Source organism: Saimiri boliviensis, chromosome 8 (genome assembly GCF_048565385.1).
Source record: "Saimiri boliviensis isolate mSaiBol1 chromosome 8, mSaiBol1.pri, whole genome shotgun sequence".
Classification (NCBI taxonomy): Eukaryota; Metazoa; Chordata; class Mammalia; order Primates; family Cebidae; genus Saimiri; species Saimiri boliviensis.
The window spans coordinates 11,330,280-11,347,714 of NC_133456.1; the positions used below are offsets into that span (position 1 = coordinate 11,330,280).

General features: G+C 53.5%; 2 protein-coding genes across 5 annotated transcripts; both read left to right on the forward strand.

Moving 5' to 3' along the window:
• The first annotated feature begins 189 nt into the window (after positions 1 to 189).
• Positions 190 to 10,725, forward strand: RASSF1 (Ras association domain family member 1). 4 transcript variants are annotated; one of them, XM_074403812.1, is made up of 7 exons: positions 190 to 503; positions 1,230 to 1,406; positions 2,846 to 2,952; positions 8,350 to 8,454; positions 8,676 to 8,973; positions 9,073 to 9,188; positions 9,770 to 10,725. In XM_074403812.1, the coding sequence occupies exons 1-7, from the start codon at positions 254 to 256 to the stop codon at positions 9,914 to 9,916; spliced, it is 1,200 nt and encodes a 399-aa protein (XP_074259913.1). In that variant the 5' UTR covers positions 190 to 253; the 3' UTR covers positions 9,917 to 10,725. The 4 variants fall into 4 exon arrangements, with proteins under 4 accessions (XP_074259913.1, XP_010345416.1, XP_010345420.1 ...); XM_010347114.3 differs by lacking the exon at positions 1,230 to 1,406; XM_010347118.3 differs by lacking the exons at positions 1,230 to 1,406; positions 2,846 to 2,952 and having other exon boundaries at positions 222 to 503.
• Positions 10,726 to 11,966: 1,241 nt separating this feature from the next.
• Positions 11,967 to 15,264, forward strand: TUSC2 (tumor suppressor 2, mitochondrial calcium regulator). The gene is made up of 3 exons (XM_003936627.3): positions 11,967 to 12,261; positions 13,704 to 13,824; positions 13,999 to 15,264. The coding sequence occupies exons 1-3, from the start codon at positions 12,116 to 12,118 to the stop codon at positions 14,062 to 14,064; spliced, it is 333 nt and encodes a 110-aa protein (XP_003936676.1). The 5' UTR covers positions 11,967 to 12,115; the 3' UTR covers positions 14,065 to 15,264.
• Positions 15,265 to 17,435: the final 2,171 nt, after the last annotated feature.

The window sequence follows — 17,435 nt, forward strand, 5'->3', positions numbered from 1 at the left end:
GGAGGAGACGAAGGAGGGAAGGAAGGGCCAGGCGGGAGATCTGCGAGACCGCCCCCACCCCCGCCCGGCCCAGCCCCGCCTCCGGGCCCCACAGTCCCCCCACCCAGGTTTCCATTGCGCGGCTCTCCTCAGCTACTTCCCACCCCGCCAGCCTAGACCCCGGGGGCGGCGCTGAAGTCGGGCCCGCCCTCGTCCCCGCCCGGCCCGCGCTTACTAGCGCGCAAAGCCAGCGAAGCCCCGGCCCGACCGGGCCATGTCGGCAGAGCCTGAGCTCATTGAGCTGCGGGATCTGGCACCCACCGGGCGCGCCGGGCAGGGCCGCACCCGGCTGGAGCGTGCCAACGCGCTGCGCATCGCGCGGGGTACTGCGCGCAAGCCCGCACGGCAGCTAGTCCCGGGCCGTGGCCACCGCTTCCAGCCCGCGGGGCCCGCCACGCACACGTGGTGCGACCTCTGCGGCGACTTCATCTGGGGCGTCGTGCGAAAGGGCCTGCAGTGCGCGCGTGAGTAGCGGCCCCGCGCGCCTACAAGAGCGGAAGGGGCAGCCAAGGGGCAGCGCCGTCGCCGCGGGTCAAGACGCGGCAGAGGGGGTCGGCGGGGACAGCTCCCGTGGACTAGGTCCGTTACTTTCGCCCCATCGCTGTGCGAAAATGGTTTATCCCTTTTTGCACTCCTCCCGTATCTGGGGCACAGATGGGCAGAGGTGGCTGCTTGTATGTAAAAATGTGCTGATTTCAAGTTTCTTTAAAATGCCTTGGCCTTTCTTGAGAAAGCGTTTGTGCCTACTGTCCTCTTGAGTCCATCTTTCCAGGCTTGCCTCTTCCCAAAGATTCACTCACTGTGACCCCCCTCCAGAACCTTTGGTGTAAAGTTACCCACCTATATGGGAGGGAGCCTGGAAAAAGTTAGAACCTTGGGTGGGCCCCCTTTAAGCAGGAGTTTTGTTGAATCTTAATTTAGCAAAAACCCATTTCTGACCCAGTGAATCAGATGCTAAAATATGGAATACAGTCACACACCCAGCAGTCCTTCTGCACCCCTGGGAATCGCCAGCAAGGCAAAAGTTGCTCTCCCATAGCTAGACACCAGCTGGAATCACCAGGGGCACTTTTACAGCCCTCTGAACCTCTATGCCTGGATCCCAACTCAGACCTGTTGAATAAACTGCTGGGAGTGGACCCTAGGCATCAGCAAATTTTTAAAACTCCCCAAATTATTCTAACATTTAGGAACTTGTGGATGGATGGTGGCCCAGATCTGTGTGTGCATGGAGATGCTTTCATGTGGTACAAGAGAATATCACAAATTCAGCTGGGGGAAGCACAAAGTTGTGAAAGAACACAGAATGAACAAGGGGACGGCCGTGGTGGCTCACATCTGTAATCCTAGGACTTTGGGAGGCCGAGGTGGGTGGAACACCTGAGGTCAGGAGTTCAAGACCAGCCTGGCCAACATGGTGAAACTCCGTCTCTACTAAAAATAAAAAAATTATCTGGGCGTGGTGGTGGGTGCCTGTAATCCCAGCTACTCAGGAGGCTCAGGCAGGAGAATCGTTTGAAGCCAGGTGGCGGAGGTTGCAGTGAGCTGAGATCGTGCCACTACACTCCAGCCTCACGACAGAGACTCCGTCTCAAAAAAAAAAAAAAAAAGAACAAGGCTGGGATATTGTAGTGTTCTGAAAGAAAAATAAAGTGGCCATGGAGAAAAAAAAAAAAAAAAAAAAAAAAAAAAGCAGGACAATTTGGGTGTGTAGAGACAAGGGAGGAATCAAAGATAAGTTTAGGTTTTTGTCTCCAGTAACTGGGGGCATAGTGGCCATTTTTGCTGCAGTGAGGAAGCTAGGCAAGGGTAGCAGTGAGGTGGAAGAAAGGGGAATTAAATTTTGGCCATGTTCACTTGAAACGTCCTTTAGACATCCTAGTGAAGGTACTGGCACAGAGGATCTAATCTAGGTCAGTGTTTCAGCTGTGGATCTGGGGCAGGTGAGTGTAGAGAGACCAGGCCAGCTATCAGGACTGAGCCCAAACATCACCGTGAGATCTGGAAGTTGAGTCAGAATCTGCAAAGGAGCTGAACAGGAGCTGCAGGGGGATAGGAGGAAACCTGGGAGAGTGTGTCCCCTGGGAGTCAAAGGGAGCAAGCTTCAAATGATGCTGAGGGGGTGAGAATGGAGACTGGGACACTGGATTCCATTTGGCAGTATGCAGATCGCTGAGGACCCTGTCCTGGGCAGTTTCCTGGAGGGAGAGGCAAGCCTGGCTGGAGTGGGTGGAGGAGAGCGTGAAGGCGGATTAGAATCTATAGAGACCAGTGTTTTGGTCTGAGGGAAGTAGAGACAGATAACAACCAGAGGGAGGACGTAGGTTAAAGATGTTTGGTTTTGGCCAGGCGTAGTGGCTCACGCCTGTAATCCAAGCACTTTGGAGGCCAAGGCGGGATCACCTGAGGTCGGGAGTTCAAGACCAGCCCGACCAACATGGTGAAACCCCGTCTTTATATAAATATATATATTTTTAAAAGATGTTTGGTTTTTCCCTCAAGTAAATGGGCAGAGGTGTTACATAGAAGTTGCAAATAAGGAAGAGGGAACCTCTGCGGGAGGCGATGAGATCCAACTGTTGAGCAGGCCTGGGTCCCTAGCTGCCTTTGGCCTTCTGGCCAGCTTCCAGACGCCCAGGGTGACCAACACTAGAGTCCGCGTAACAGTGGGAGGTAATCCACTGAGATAAGCCGGGCCTCTCTGGAGCCTGGCGGGCAGCGGCCCTCTCCCTGGGGCTTCCCTTCAATCTCCGGGACAATTCCCCGACCTGGGGCTGCTCCGCCTCACGGCCAGGCCTCTCTGCAGATTGCAAGTTCACCTGCCACTACCGTTGCCGCGCACTCGTCTGCTTGGACTGCTGTGGGCCCCGGGACCTGGGCTGGGAACCCGCGGTGGAGCGGGACACGAACGTGGTGAGCGCGGGACTGAGGGCGTATGGGCAGAGCGAGGAAGGGCAGGCCACATTCATTGCAGGCGTTCCCGAGGGCTGTCCGGTGCTGCGCGCAATGAGCGTTCTAACTGCCGATTTCCTAGCGGCAGAGAGAGGCTAATTCTGCGCGGGGGCTGGGAGGGGTGCCTGGATTGCCGGCTTGGCACAGACTGCAGGCTGCTAGCGGACCGGGGCTGAGGCGGGCCCACGCTCCGCGCAGTTCCCACACGTTCCGGCCCTAGCCTACGGCCAGCGGCGACTCTGGTGCGCCTGCGTAGACGCTGGCACCCGCCCTGTTTCCTGTAGGAGGTGGGGTCTGTAAGTGGAGCTGCCTGAGCGATGAGGTCATTCCTGGGGGCGAAGCGTGCGTGTCCCCGCCCCGACGTTCCTCTCCCAATGAGACAAGAGCTAGATCCCGGCGATCTACGTTTCAGTATTAACGGTTGCGCTGGCCGGGGCGCACGCGCACACTGACACGCATGCACGCGCACACTGACACGCATGCACGCACGCGACCGGGGCGGTGGTTGGCGGCTGCGGACTCTCGGGACTAGAGGGACGGGCGGGCAGGGCGATGGGCGAGGCGGAGACGCCTTCTTTCGAGATGACCTGGAGCAGCACGACAAGCAGTGGCTACTGCAGCCAAGAGGACTCCGACTCGGAGCTAGAGCAGTACTTCACCGCGCGAACCTCGTTAGCGCGCAGGCCGCGCCGGGACCAGGTGGGAGCCAGGGGGTGCCGTCAAGGGGCGGGGGGCGGTCGCTGGAGCCCCGCCCTCCCCGGTGAGTTGCCGCGTCCTGGGTCGGTGGGTAGCCCCACCCTCCAGGCTACGTGGCTCTCCGCGGGTCCTGGCCGAGAACTGGCCCGCGGAACTGTGTGTAAGACCCCGATTCCAGCGTCTCGCTACTGGGTGCTGGGGTCCCCTTGGTTTCTGTCCCCGACCGGTTGAACAGGGAAGGCAGCTGTGTGGCTTGTGGTAGATGTGAGCCGGGCATTATCCAGTTATGACTAAAGCCGACCGAGCAGTCCGGACTAGAACCTCGATTTCCGCGTTCGGATGGTCCTACCCCCTCCTTGGGGAGACTAGGGGAGGAAGTGGAGAGGGAGGAGTCCTCTCCAGGAATTGAGAAGTATGGTTAGGAAAACTGAGAGACAGAGGGAGATCTCCTCCTTAGGCACTCCTGGCTGAAGCCAGCTGAGTCCTTACCTCTTGCCTGTTCTGGCTTGTCACCAGCTGCTGGATTGTGGAAGATTCTGATCCCTCCTCTAGGGTGGATCTGGAGAAAGATTTGGGAATGGATAGGAAGGAAGTCTTGTTTTGGACCATAAGCATTCAGGAGCATTTTATCCACAAGAAGGAGGAAGCTTAGATTGTAAAATGCCTAAAGAGGTGGAAAGAGATCCAGGTTACTGACACAGAACTGTAAGGTGTCTTGGACCCTCCTAGGTGTCCCCATTATAAGAGAACTCTGTGCTAGGTGCCATGGGTGTAACCACCAGGCTCAGAGAACCAGGCCGGGGCACCAGGAGAGAGAAATAGGGACTGTGAAGCTCAGTATGCCTGGCAGCAGTGGGGTGGAAATCCTTATTTAAGTAAAGAAAGTGGAGTTGTGGGTGATGCTTTAGATAAAATTTTACAAAATTTCTTACAAAGGGGTTGGTGCTCAGCACCCCAAAATCTCAGCCCATAGCTTGGGTGCAAGAGTTGAGTGTAGATCCCTGGGCTTGTCTTCATGTCACTCAGTCCTAAGCCATTTTCCACTGTGGAAAGGTGGGAAAACTAACCAGTTGAAAAGGGGGGCTAGGAATGGTGGCACACACCTGTAATTCCAGCTACTCAGGAGGGTGAGGCAGGAGGATTGCTTGAACCCGGGAGGCAAAGGTTGCAATGAGCTGAGATTATGCCACCGTACTCCAACCTGAAGCAACAGAGGGAGATTCTGTCTAAAAAAAAAAAAAAACAGTTTTTATGAACAGTGGTAAAGTGGAGGGTGGGTCCCTATGATGCAGAAGGGAAATTCCATGGTCCTGCAGTACATCCGACTGGGGCATGGCTGTTGAAATCCTCTTCCAGCAGGCAGCTTTGGAAACAGAAAAAGAAACTCTTCCTCCTTTAGAATCCTGTGAGGACTGTGCAGTGCCTCTAGTCCAAGTCCTTTGTTTTTTGAATGAAGATAGTGAGGGAGGTTCATCTCCAGAAGGGAAGGGGCTGGAAATGAGGTCACTACATCCCAACCCAGGGTTCCTGGATGATCCAGGAAGGGAAGAAGGAACAAGCTTTCTCATTCTTAGGTAGGAACCCAGAGCAACACAAGAATAAGTTAGCACCATCCCTATGCCCTCCCTGTTCTGCAAACAGAATGATCTTCCTTCTTGCCCAGGCACTAGTGTGCCTGGTATTTCTCTTACCACTAGTACCCCTCTCATCTGGGTACTTCTTCCCATTGTTACACTGAACAAATACATCCACTGCTTACTCACAGCTTGCAGCCCTCATTTTCCAGGGCCCACACCATTTGTTTACTAACCCGACAAGGTTGCCCACTGTCCCCAATAAGTTTTGTGCTGGGGTTTTCACTCCAGTGCTCTCCTCCATCCAGGAGACCTTTAGATACTTGGGGAAGCAAATGAGCTTCAGTTCCACCCCTCCCACTGTACCTTTCTCCCGTGAGGCCCTGGCCTCAGTTCTCAGCCCCACTTCCTTGCTAGCTGCAGAATAGCAGTGGGTTCTGGGTGAGGAGCATTCTGCTAAAAGGCCATGGGCTCCACCCTGCTCCCTCATCTGTCCTCTCCTTTTGTCCCCATCAGATGGTTTAAGCAGCTTAAGGGGACTCCAAGGCGTAGTCAGGGAGAACCCTGGCTCTCCTGGACTGGGCACAAAATCAGTCTACAGGAAACCTTGTGGGAATTCTTCTGGGACAAAATATTGGTCAGTGCTGAATTCAGCTGTGTCTGTGACACTCCCATCCTAACTAGGGTCTATCTGACGTCAACAGGAAGTAAAGCTGATGCTGTGAGCCCAGGGAGTCTGAAAGAAGAAAGTCAGTTCAAAGCCCTGGCTGCCCTGTCCCACATTCCACCCTTCTGGCAAGAATCCAGTTCCTAGATGAGGTGGGGAGTGAGTGGTAGAGTTAAAAATCTTTGGGCCAGGGACAGTGGTTTATGGCTGTAATCCCAGCACTTTGGGAGGCCAAGGTGGGTAGATCACTTGAGGTCAGGAGTTTGAGACCAGCCTGGCCAACATGGGAAACACCATCTCTACCAAAAATACAAAAATTAGAGCCGAGTGCGGTGGCTCACGCCTGTAATCCCAGCACTTTGGGAGGCCGAGGCGGGTGGATCATGAGGTCAAGAGATCAAGACCATCTTGGTCAACAAGGTGAAACCCCGTCTCTACTAAAAATACAAAAAAATTAGCCGGGCATGGTGGTGCACGCCTGTAGTCCTAGCTACTCGGGAGGCTGAGGCAGGAGAATTGCTTGAACCCAGGAGGCGGAGGTTGCAGTGAGCCGAGATCGTGCCATTGCACTCCAGCCTGGGTAACAAGAGCGAAACTCCATCTAAAAAAAAAAAAAAAAAAATACAAAAATTAGCTGTAATCCCAGCTACCCAGGAGGCTGAGGCAGGAGAATCACCTGAACCTGGGAAATAGAGGTTGTAGTGAGCCAAGATCATGCCCGCCGCACTCCAGCCTGGGTAACGGCAAGATTTCGTCCCAAAAAAAGAAAAAATCGGCCGGGCGCGGTGGCTTATTATGCCTGTAATCCCAGCACTTTGGGAGGCCGAGGCGGGTGGATCACGAGGTCAAGAGATCGAGACCATCCTGGTCAACATGGTGAAACCCCGTCTCTACTAAAAATACAAAAAATTAGCTGGGCATGGTGGCACGTGCCTGTAATCCCAGCTACTCAGGAGGCTGAGGCAGGAGAATTGCCTGAACTCGGAGGTTGCGGTGAGCTGAGATCGCGCCATTGCACTCCAGCCTGGGTAACAAGAGTGAAACTCCGTCTCAAAAAAAAGAAAAGAAAAGAAAACATCTTTGGGCTAAATCTCCAGACAGCACGGGCAGGTGCAGAAACTCACCAGGAAGCTGTCCAGACCCAAGCCTTTTGTGCAGCTTGGGTGAAGGCTAAACGTCATGTCACAGTGATTTTTCTTTTTTTTTTTTTGAGACGGAGTTTCGCTCTTGTTGCCCAGGCTGGAGTGCAGTGGCGCGATCTCGGCTCACCACAACCTCCGCCTCCTGGGTTCAGGTAATTCTCCTGCCTCAGCCTCCTGAGTAGCTGGGATTACAGGCACGCGCCACCATGCCCAGCTAATTTTTTTGTATTTTTAGTAGAGACGGGGTTTCACCATGTTGACCAGGATGGTCTCAATCTCTTGACCTTGTGATCCACCCACCTCAGCCTCCCAAAGTGCTGGGATTACAGGCTTGAGCCACCGCACCCGGCCTCACAGTGATTTTTCTCACTATGTATGAGACATAGGGAGTTGACTCTAAGTACTATTGCTCTGCCCACTGGTGGCTGGACTACTAATGTGTACCACTCTCCACTCCTCTCACCCTGCAGTGGGTCATGGCCCTGTGCTGGGGCAGAGGAGAAAAATGGGCTGCCTTCTTTAGGACAAACCCTCACTCCAGCACAACTAGGGTGCTGTGATCAGAATGTACAGTTGAGGTGTGATTTTACTTTATTCTTTGTTGTTTTTGTTTTTTGTTTTTTGAAACAGGGTCTCACTCAATTGCCCAGGCTGGAGTGCAGTGACACAAAAATAGCTCACTGTAGCCACAATCTCCCAAGCTCAAAAGATTCTCTCACCTCAGCCTCCTGAATAGTTGGGACTACAGGCACATGCCACCACATCCAGCTAATTTTTTTTCTTTTCTTTTTTTTTTTTTTTTTTAAATTAGAGATGAAGTCTTGCTATGTTGCCCAATCTGGTCCCAAACTTGTGAGGATCATCAAGTGATCCTCCTACCTTGGCCTCCCAAAGTGCTGGGATTGCAAATGTAAGCCACTACACCCAGCCTGATTTTACTTTAAATGAGAGTCCCTCCTTAGAGTCCCTCAGCTGTTCCTGGCCCCTGGCCATGCACCTTCAGTTGCCCCTGCTTCTGTGGTATCCTCAGGGCTACATTGAGGCACTAGGCAGGTAGCAGAGAGAAGCCAAATGATTCTGCCTTTGCCTTATCTACTCATAGTGTGCAGAACCAGAAGCAGTTGCGGGTTCAGGGCAGGCACCAGCTGGGCAGCTTTGTATATATACATCAGCGACAGGGCCAAAGACAGTCAGTTTCCAAGGACTGTTCCAGAGGCCATTTTTCAGAGAAGCTCTGGGTTCCTCAAGGGCCCTGTGTCCATGCTAGCCCATCTTACAGGACGAGCCTGTGGAGTGGGAGACACCTGACCTTTCTCAAGCTGAGATTGAGAAGAAGATCAAGGAGTACAATGGCCAGATCAATAGCAACCTCTTCATGAGCTTGGTGAGTTGACTGCTCAGGAAGCGGGTGTGGAGAGGAAGTACCCAGCTGTGTGCCTGATACCCAGAGGATCACAACTGAGGTATTCTTGGGTGGTGATACCTCAAGTAGTAATTACCAAGCAGTAATTAGTACATACCCAGCCTAGCCTCAGGTAGACAGAACCCTAGTGCATCATCTCACCTGGTACCTACTGTCAAGGTTTGGTTTCTCTATTTATTTAGAACAAGGACGGCTCTTACACAGGCTTCATCAAGGTTCAGCTGAAACTGGTGCGCCCTGTCTCAGTGCCCTCCAGCAAGAAGCCACCCTCCTTGCAGGATGCCCGGCAGGGGCCAGGACGGAGTGCAAGTGTCAGGCGCCGCACTTCCTTTTACCTGCCCAAGGATACTGTCAAGCACCTGCATGTGCTGTCACGCACAAGGGCACGTGAGGTCATTGAGGCCCTGCTGCGAAAGTTCTTGGTGGTGGATGACCCCCGCAAGTTTGCACTTTTTGAGCGGGCTGAGCGTCACGGCCAAGGTGGGCTTCCTACCCCACCCTGCCCCATGTGAGGGTATATACCGTGCATGCAGGGACTGAGCAGCTGGCCTGTCTCTGGTCATTACTTTCCCTTCACAGTGTACTTGCGGAAGCTGTCAGATGATGAGCAGCCGCTGCGGCTGCGGCTCCTGGCGGGTCCCAGTGACAAGGCCCTGAGCTTCGTCCTGAAGGAAAATGACTCTGGGGAGGTGAACGTGAGTATATACTTCTCCTTAGTTTCTTGGTTGTCACTGGACGGGGCTGATGGACTGTTGCTACAGTAAGGCTTGGAGGAGGAATTGTGCTGGAGGACAAGCCTTGCGAAGCAGTTTTAGGAGTGTATAGGCATTGTAACCCAAGTGAAGGCTTCCAGACCACTCATGCCAAAGCATAGGGTTGTCCTGAGAGGCCAGGAAGAATTGTCTTGGTGCTTTGATCTTTCCTGGTGTGGAAGATCTTCTGGAGATGCAGGAGTCCATCTAATGACATGAGGGAGCCCCTTCAGGCATTAGACTTTTTACCTGGAAGCTGTGGAGTGGAATTAGACCCAGAATGTGCCTGACCTGTCCACAGGAAACATCTGATTTGGTTGCCTCAGTAAGGTGACCATTTTGTAGGGCCCGTCTTCCATACAAACTGCTGTCACAGATCCTAGCAGAGCTCATTCAGCCAGAAGCCTGACATCAGAAAGCCCAGCCCTAGCTCTTGTGAACATGAGGTGCTAGTCTTCTCTGAGGAGGGTCTGCTGGCTTGGCCATCCCTTCTGTAGCCCGTATTCCCCTTTACCCCCTTGCAGTGGGACGCCTTCAGCATGCCTGAACTACATAACTTCCTGCGTATTCTGCAGCGGGAGGAAGAGGCGCACCTCCGCCAGATCCTGCAGAAGTATTCCTATTGCCGCCAGAAGATCCAAGAGGCCCTGCACGCCTGCCCTCTGGGGTGACCTCTTGTACCCCCAGGGGAAGGCGGAGAGCAGGCAGCGCCAAGAGCATGCTGTGTTGCTGTGTGAGTGTGACAGGGCCAGTGGGACCTGTGGAATGAGTGTGCATGGAGGCCATCCTCTGTTGGGGGAATGAGCCCAGAGAACAGCGAAGGAGCTTGCCCCCTGTGTCTACCTGTGGGTGTAGCTGGGTATGGCTCTGTACCCCTCTGCCCCTCTGTACTGGGCGTTGGTGGGCCAGGGCTACCCTGGGAAGCTGCTCTAGGCTTGGAGCAGGAGTGGAGCAAACAGAAGTCTCCTCAATTTGTGTCTCAGAAGTGAGAATCTTGGAGACCCTACAAACAGAACAGGGTCATGTTTGCAGGAGTGAGGGCCCTCATCTATTATGGGGAAAGGTTTTGGATCTTGAATGTGGTCTCAGGATATCCTTATCAGAGCTAAGGGTGGGTCCTCAGAATAAGGCAGGCATTGAGAAAGAGTCTTGGTTTCTCTCTACAGTGCCAACTCCTCACACACCCCAAGGTCAGGGAGTGCTGGTTCACAGTGCAGCAAGTGCCTTAATGCCTCATAGGAGGAGGATATCCCTGGGCCAGGGTCTGTGTGAATGTGGGCACTGGCCCAGATTCATACCTCATTTGCTAATCAAAGCCAGGGTCTCTCCCTCAGGTATTTTTCATGAAGTGCATGAATGTTTGTAATGTGTGGTGGCCTCAGCTGAATGGCTCCTGTGGGGGAAGGGTCGGGGTGACAGTCATCATCAGGGCCTGGGGCCTGAGGCCTGAGAGAATTGGCTGAATAAAGTTTTAAAGATCCTCCTGCTCTTGGACTCTTTTTTACATATAAAGTATAGTAGAGATGGGAGTCTTTCTGTGTTGCCTAGGCCCCTGCCAACTTGGCCTCCTAAAGTGTTGGGATTACAGGTGTGAGCCACCGTGTCCAGCCTGGACTCTCTATTACAGGCACACAGCTGCAGTTGCCCCTCATGCTGCTGGAAATTGCCAAGGGTGATGGACAGGCCCACAGGTGTCTTGCAGAGTCACCATGGACCAACTTGTGAAAAGATGTATCCATATATATATAGTTGGTCATCACTCAGCTCCCTGAGGCTCAGGTTGTGGTGGGGACAAGAATGGACTACAGTTAGAACTTAGGGAAACTGCCCTGGGCATGATGGCTCACACCTGTAATCCCAGCACTTTGGGAGGCCAGGGTCGATCACCTGAGGTCGGGGGTTTTCAAGACCAGCCAGACCAACATGGTGAAATCCCGCCTCTACTAAAAATAAAAAAATAATAATTTTTTAAAAGCCGGGCCTGGTGGGGGTGCCTGTAATCCCAGCTACTCGAGAGGCTGAGGCCGGAGAATCGCTTGAACCTGGGAGGCGGAGGCTGCAGTGAGCCAAGATCGTGCCACTGCACTCCATCCTGGGCGACAAGAGGGAAACTCCATCTCAAAAAAAAAAAAGAAAAGAAAACCAACACACACACACCACGCTCTGGGAGAAGCTGTGGCATAACCCCTTCAAATACTGACCTGCCATCGCGCACCAGACTGCTCATGGCACCAAGGATATAGCTGTTAACAATTCTTGCTTTCATTAGGCATGCACTCGCTAGGTTTGAAAACACAATTCGAAGTTCTTCAGACCGGAATGTAACTATATGAATTTGGCCAGTTCCTTAATTTTCCTTCGACTTGGTTACATGGCAATGACAAAAATACAGCTGTGAAAACAGAACCCAGATGGGCACCCAGCGGTCGGGCCTGAGGCCCTGAAGTGCTGATTTGAGGACTGGTGGTTGAGAAGGCCTGCTAGGCCTGAACTCAAGTGTTGGGGGACGTCGGAGCTGCCATATACACCCAAGAAACTGGGAGGACTCACGACCACCACTTTCCTCGGTGGGAGCTGTCCCAGTTGGTCAGAGCGCGGCTTGCTGGGACCTGGGATCTCGCAACGCATGCTGGGGTGCACAGCATCTCAGGACGACCATTGGTCCCGCCCCACGGACCGACTAGAGCAACAGCCAATCAAAGGCGGCAGCGTGCGGAACCGGAAGTGAGGTTTCTGTGGAGACAGCCGAACCTGCGGAAGGCGGCGGCGGCGGCGGCACCTGTGAGCAGCTGCTGGAGCAGGCTATGGTGGCGCCGACTGCGCTGTAAGCAGAGCGGCCGCGGGGCCAACCATGCGCCGGCGGCCCTGACATGGGCGCCAGCGGCTCCAAAGCTCGGGGCCTGTGGCCCTTCACCTCGGCGGCCGGGGGCGGCGGCTCAGAGGCAGCAGGCGCTGAGCAAGCTTTGGTGCGGCCTCGGGGCCGAGCTGTGCCCCCCTTCGTATTCACGCGCCGCGGGTAAGGGCATGGGTTCCACCCTAGGTGTGGGGGACAGGCGGGCGGCCTTCCACTGCTGTACACCACTACAACCGAGCCAGGACGACCCCCATATTCTGAGCCCCCATTGGAGATAGGGGTGGAGAAAGCCGGGGAGTGGTCTCCAGGCGGCTTAGCCACTATGAAGATCTCCCTAGAGAATAGTGAGCCTGAGGCTTGTCACTGGGCCGGCCTTCTGCATGGTAAAGCTAAGCTAGGGCCTCCATGAGACATCAGGACCTCTTCTTTTCATCGCTTCCGTCTCAGTCTGCATATTAAAGGCTCCTAGCCTTTTCCCATCAGTTCTTCCAAGGGGATAATGACCTTCTGTTTAGGCTGCTTTTCCTGTAGTGATGCAGAGCCTCTGAGGGTAGTGGCTGGGAAAGCAGGGATAGGCCCCAGTATTGGGAGTGAGCCTGAGGAGAAAAGACACTCACCCAGTTATGTTTTCCAGATATAGAGCGCTGACCTACCCACCCAGTCCCCACCCCAGTCTCCTAGGGGCACAGACAAGAGTACCAGATTGGCTTGGTCCTAGTGGACTCCTGGAGATGGGTGCTCCCCGTGCTGGAGATTTGGCTGTAGACAACAGGAAGACCCAACAGTGGCAATTCACCAGCCACTTGGGGCATGAGGTCCGGGAGACACTGCCTTCATCCCTTTGGGCTCCTTCCTAGCTTAGGCATCTGCTATCTCAGTCTTTGACACTGGGCCAACAGCATCTTCTGGAGTGAGACCAACATGCCCAGGCCACAACCCTGCCCACTCTTGAAGTCCTGGGTGAAGGCAAAGGCCTCATATTAGAATAGCTGCCCTTTCTGAGCAAATCAGTGATGAGAACTGGCCTTGGTGGGCTGCCTGGATAGTGCGCTCTGGTGTGGCCTCTCTTCTTGGGGGTCTGACATAGTAGCACTGCCCACCCATCACCCCACTTCCCACTTTCTTCTAGTAGACTCCAAGCCCCAGGGAAAGGATTCTCCAGGCAGGCCAGACACGGTGGCTCACACCTGTAATCCTAGCACTTTGGGAGGCCAAGGCAGGTGGATTGCCTCAGTTCAGGAGTTCAAGACCAGCCAGGGCAACATGGCAAAACCCCTTCTCTACTAAAATACAGAAAATTAGCAGGGTATGGTGGTGCATGCCTGTAGTCCTAGCTGCTTGGGAGGCTGAGGCACAAGAATTGCTTGAACCCAGGAGGCAGAGGTTGCAGTGAGCCGAGATCGCAATGCCGCACTCCAGCCTGGGCAAAGAGTAAGACTCTGTCTCCAAAAAAATACAAATTTTTTTTAAAAAAGGATTCTCCAGGCGTATTATTCTCTTTTCTTCCCACCTGGGGTTGGGAGGACCTTCTCTGAGGTCTGTGACATTTGCCATGCCCAGGTTTGGGGCTCCAGCTCAGCCTCTTCCCCTCTCCCTCTACACAGCTCCATGTTCTATGATGAGGACGGGGATCTGGCTCACGAGTTCTATGAGGAGACAATCGTCACTAAGAACGGGCAGAAGCGGGCCAAGCTGAGGCGAGTGCATAAGAATCTGATTCCTCAGGTGAGGGGCTGGACAGTGGTCACAGAGCCTACACTAAGCGTGTGGAGGCAGACCCAGATGGGATCTGCTGTCATGGTGGGGGCTCTTGGGGTGGGAGGGTTCTGGGAGGAACAAGAAAGCTTCCTGAAGTGGAGGCCCTAACCTGACCCTCACTAGCTTCTGTTTCTATGGTAGGGCATCGTGAAGCTGGATCCCCCCCGCATCCATGTGGATTTTCCTGTGATCCTCTATGAGGTGTGAGCCTGGGAGGTGGCAGACAGAAGCATCCCCTGCCCCAGCAAGAAACTCCCAGGCTCGAGGTGTGGCTTCCATTGAGGAGCCCCAGGCTGGGACCACAACCCTGAATAAACTCCGTTGGCCCATAACCTTCAGCTGTGAGCGGGTCAGTCCCACAGTATTGGTTGGGTGTTGGTTTGTGTGTTGACAAGAGGTGGTTGGTGGCTGGTGAAGGCTAATGGCAGAGTTAGCACCCCCCTCTCCCCAGCCACCCCTGCAAGAAGCATGGCAGGGCATATACCAGTCAGGAATGCCCAGTACCTGGTTCCTTGCCTGGTCTGCTTTCCAAGTTTTCCTGGGGCCTAGCCCTGCTAGAGGCTACAGCACTTTACAAGCAAGGTCTGCCTTCTCCCAGCCCCTAGGCTGTGGGCACTGTCCTTTCCTTCACTTCCCTTTTGACCCCCTAGTCAGAGCATTTCAGCCATTTGCTACCTCGATTCCTCCTGTGTTGGACAGAGGCTGGGGGCAGTGCCAGCCTGATTCTTCCTACCTACCTGCCATTTGTTCCTGCCTTCAGATGGATGGACAGTTTGCTGGCTATTGATAGGAGTGGGGACCAGGTGGGGGCTTCTCCCTCTACCCAGGGCTGGGCTGATCCCCCTACTGCAACTCGTTGTTGCCCCCCCACACACACACCCCCACTTGAGGAGTTGAGAGTGTGCAGGCCGGGGTCAGGACAGGCTGCAGATGCTTGTGCCTATGGGGAGTTACTCCAACCCACCTATTCTGTCTAATCCCCCATGCCTTTGCATCAAGTCCTCCACACCCTACCAATTGGAGGGGTCTATTCACTACCTTGTGGTAAGGGACAACACCCTAAGGCTGGTGCCAGTAGTTATGAGTAGCCTGCCACCCCTTCCCTTATAGTAACCACCCCCAACCCCATTTCAGGATGAGTCAGGGGAAAGTACTGGAGCCCCTGGGTAGGGACGGAAAGGAGGGAAAACCATAAAAGGAATACTTAAAATGTGAAGGTTTGTAAATAGTCCATGATGATGTCGTGGCAGAGTCTGATTTCTATATAGAGGTGACCTTTTTTTTTTAATACTGTGCAAGCACTGTGCTTCTAGAGTGTGGGAAATGGCTTGGGGAGGGTGGGCCCCAGCCTAGGAAGACTGTTGTGTTCTTTGTTCAATTTCAATAAAATGATTTGTAGATCCTGCACTTGAGAGTGGCATCCTATGGGGCTGTGACACCCAGTGTCTAGACTACTACTTAGGCTCAATAGGTAGGCCTGGCTCAAGACTCTGGCAGGCCCCCTAAGGCCAAGCAAAGCCCAGGGGTAAGCCTGAGCCCAGCCTGTGGCCATCCCAGCTGTGGCCAGCAGGTGGCTGTGTGTTCACACAGACCTCACTGCAGGCCCCCTCAGGATTGGGCTGGGAGGGCACTAACTTATCTGTTATGTTCAATGTGGCGGTGACCCTTGGAATCAAAGCCCTGGGATACCTCACTTAGGATTGGCCCCACCTGCCTGACCTAAGGTGAGAGAGTATGACCCCAGATAGTTCTGAATATATGCCCTAGCTGCAGCATTGCCAGCTGACCCTAAGTGGGGTCATGGCCTGAGCCCCATGGACCTTAAAAGCCCAGCTTTAATGGACAGCACTTAGATAGGTGTCCCCACACCCTTGGCCTACTTCCAGGCTTGGCACCCCAAACTCAAGTGCCTCCTCTGAGGCCTGCCTGTGGACACCATGGGAGAATGAGCTCAGGCTTCTGTTTCAGCAAGCAAGGCTCGGCCCACCAGTATTGCCCCTGCTCTCTGTTGCCTCCATCTTCTCACCACCTGCAGCCTGCCCACTGTGGTCATTCTACCTGCAGTTCTCAGGGACTGCTATGAGGCAGATTCTCTGCTAGGCTTAGCCTTTGACTCTAAGCCCAACTACTAGTTAGAGAGGGGAGAGTTCAGGGACAGGCTTCTGAGTGTAGGGAGCTGGCCTCCCAGGTTTTGAACTTGTCAAGCCCAGAGCAGGATCACCATATCCAGCCTGGACTTGCAGTTCTGTGGGGTGTAGGGCTGAGGGCCCCACAGGGTCATGGGGTGAGCCTTATGCTGTGCTGAGGCACAGTATCTGAGAAATAAAGACAGGACACAGAAGTACAAAGAAAATGTAGCTGGGCTCAGGGGGCCGCACCACCTATGAGTGGAGTGAGGCGAGGCCCCGAATATCCAGAAGCATGAATATTTATTGTGTATAGGTTAGGGGGCAGGGCAGTGAGTGAAATCATCTTTAAGGATAGTGATAGGGTCGTGAGCAATAAAACATGGGGTCCACCCCCATTAGGTCACCTAGGCCAGGAGGTGGACAGTGCACAGCAAGGGGCCTGTTCCCATGAAGGCAAGGGAACTTGCTGTGTGCAGTAAGGGGTTCACCCCCATTAGGTCACCGTGGCTTGAAGGTGGGCCGTGCACAGTGAAGAGGGTGCAGTGTGCAATACTTCTATCTATGGGCAAACTACTAAGAAGATGTATAGGAGGATGCTTTAAGTCACAGAGCAGTGACTTAGCAGTGACTTAAGCAGTGACAGAGCTGTCAAGGTTACCACCACCTTCTGGCAGCTTCCAGTGGGTTCTATGGGAAGATGCTTTTCAAGCAGCACAGTAGCAAGAGCTGATAACGTTCACAGACATCAAGGTGTATTGCTGGTCTGAGGGCAGCCTTCCACAAGAACTGGAGCAAGGTCCTACAACTCCTTTATCAGGAGGAGTGGCTCTTGCCCCAAGCCTGCCATACAGCGGGTATCTTTATATACTGAACGCTGCTGCCTGGGCCATGGATTCTTGTCCTGGTATAACTGTTTTTCCCTTAAATCATGCTCTGCACTGTGTCTGCTCTAGGCATTCCTCCAATTATCACTGCTTATTCCTTAATGCATGCTGTGTACTGTGTCCAGTCTAGGCATTCCTCAGATTATGAACTAAGATATATTTATAGGTATATATGTAGGAAAATATTCTTTAGGCACTCATACTATCAACTATTATATGATTATATATAGAGGATTATATAAAGGGATTCTTCAAGCCCTAATTCTATAAACTAATATATGATTATAAAAGGAAATAGCTGAGTAGTAACACTATAAATTGAGATATTCCTCAGGCCCTAACTGTGCCAGAGTTCTGCTTAGCTCTCATTCCTCAGTGCCTATATGGGGGGTTACCCACAGTGGGGTGCCTCCCTATACCCCCCATAGGAAGCCAAATGAGGCCCTGTCATCCTCCATGGTCCCCCTCTACTGGCTGTTCAAGGCCCAGGGCTCTCCCATCCCAGATAGCATCCTATCTCCTACCACCACTGTCCCAGCCTGGGGGAACTCCCTGTGCTGGGCCT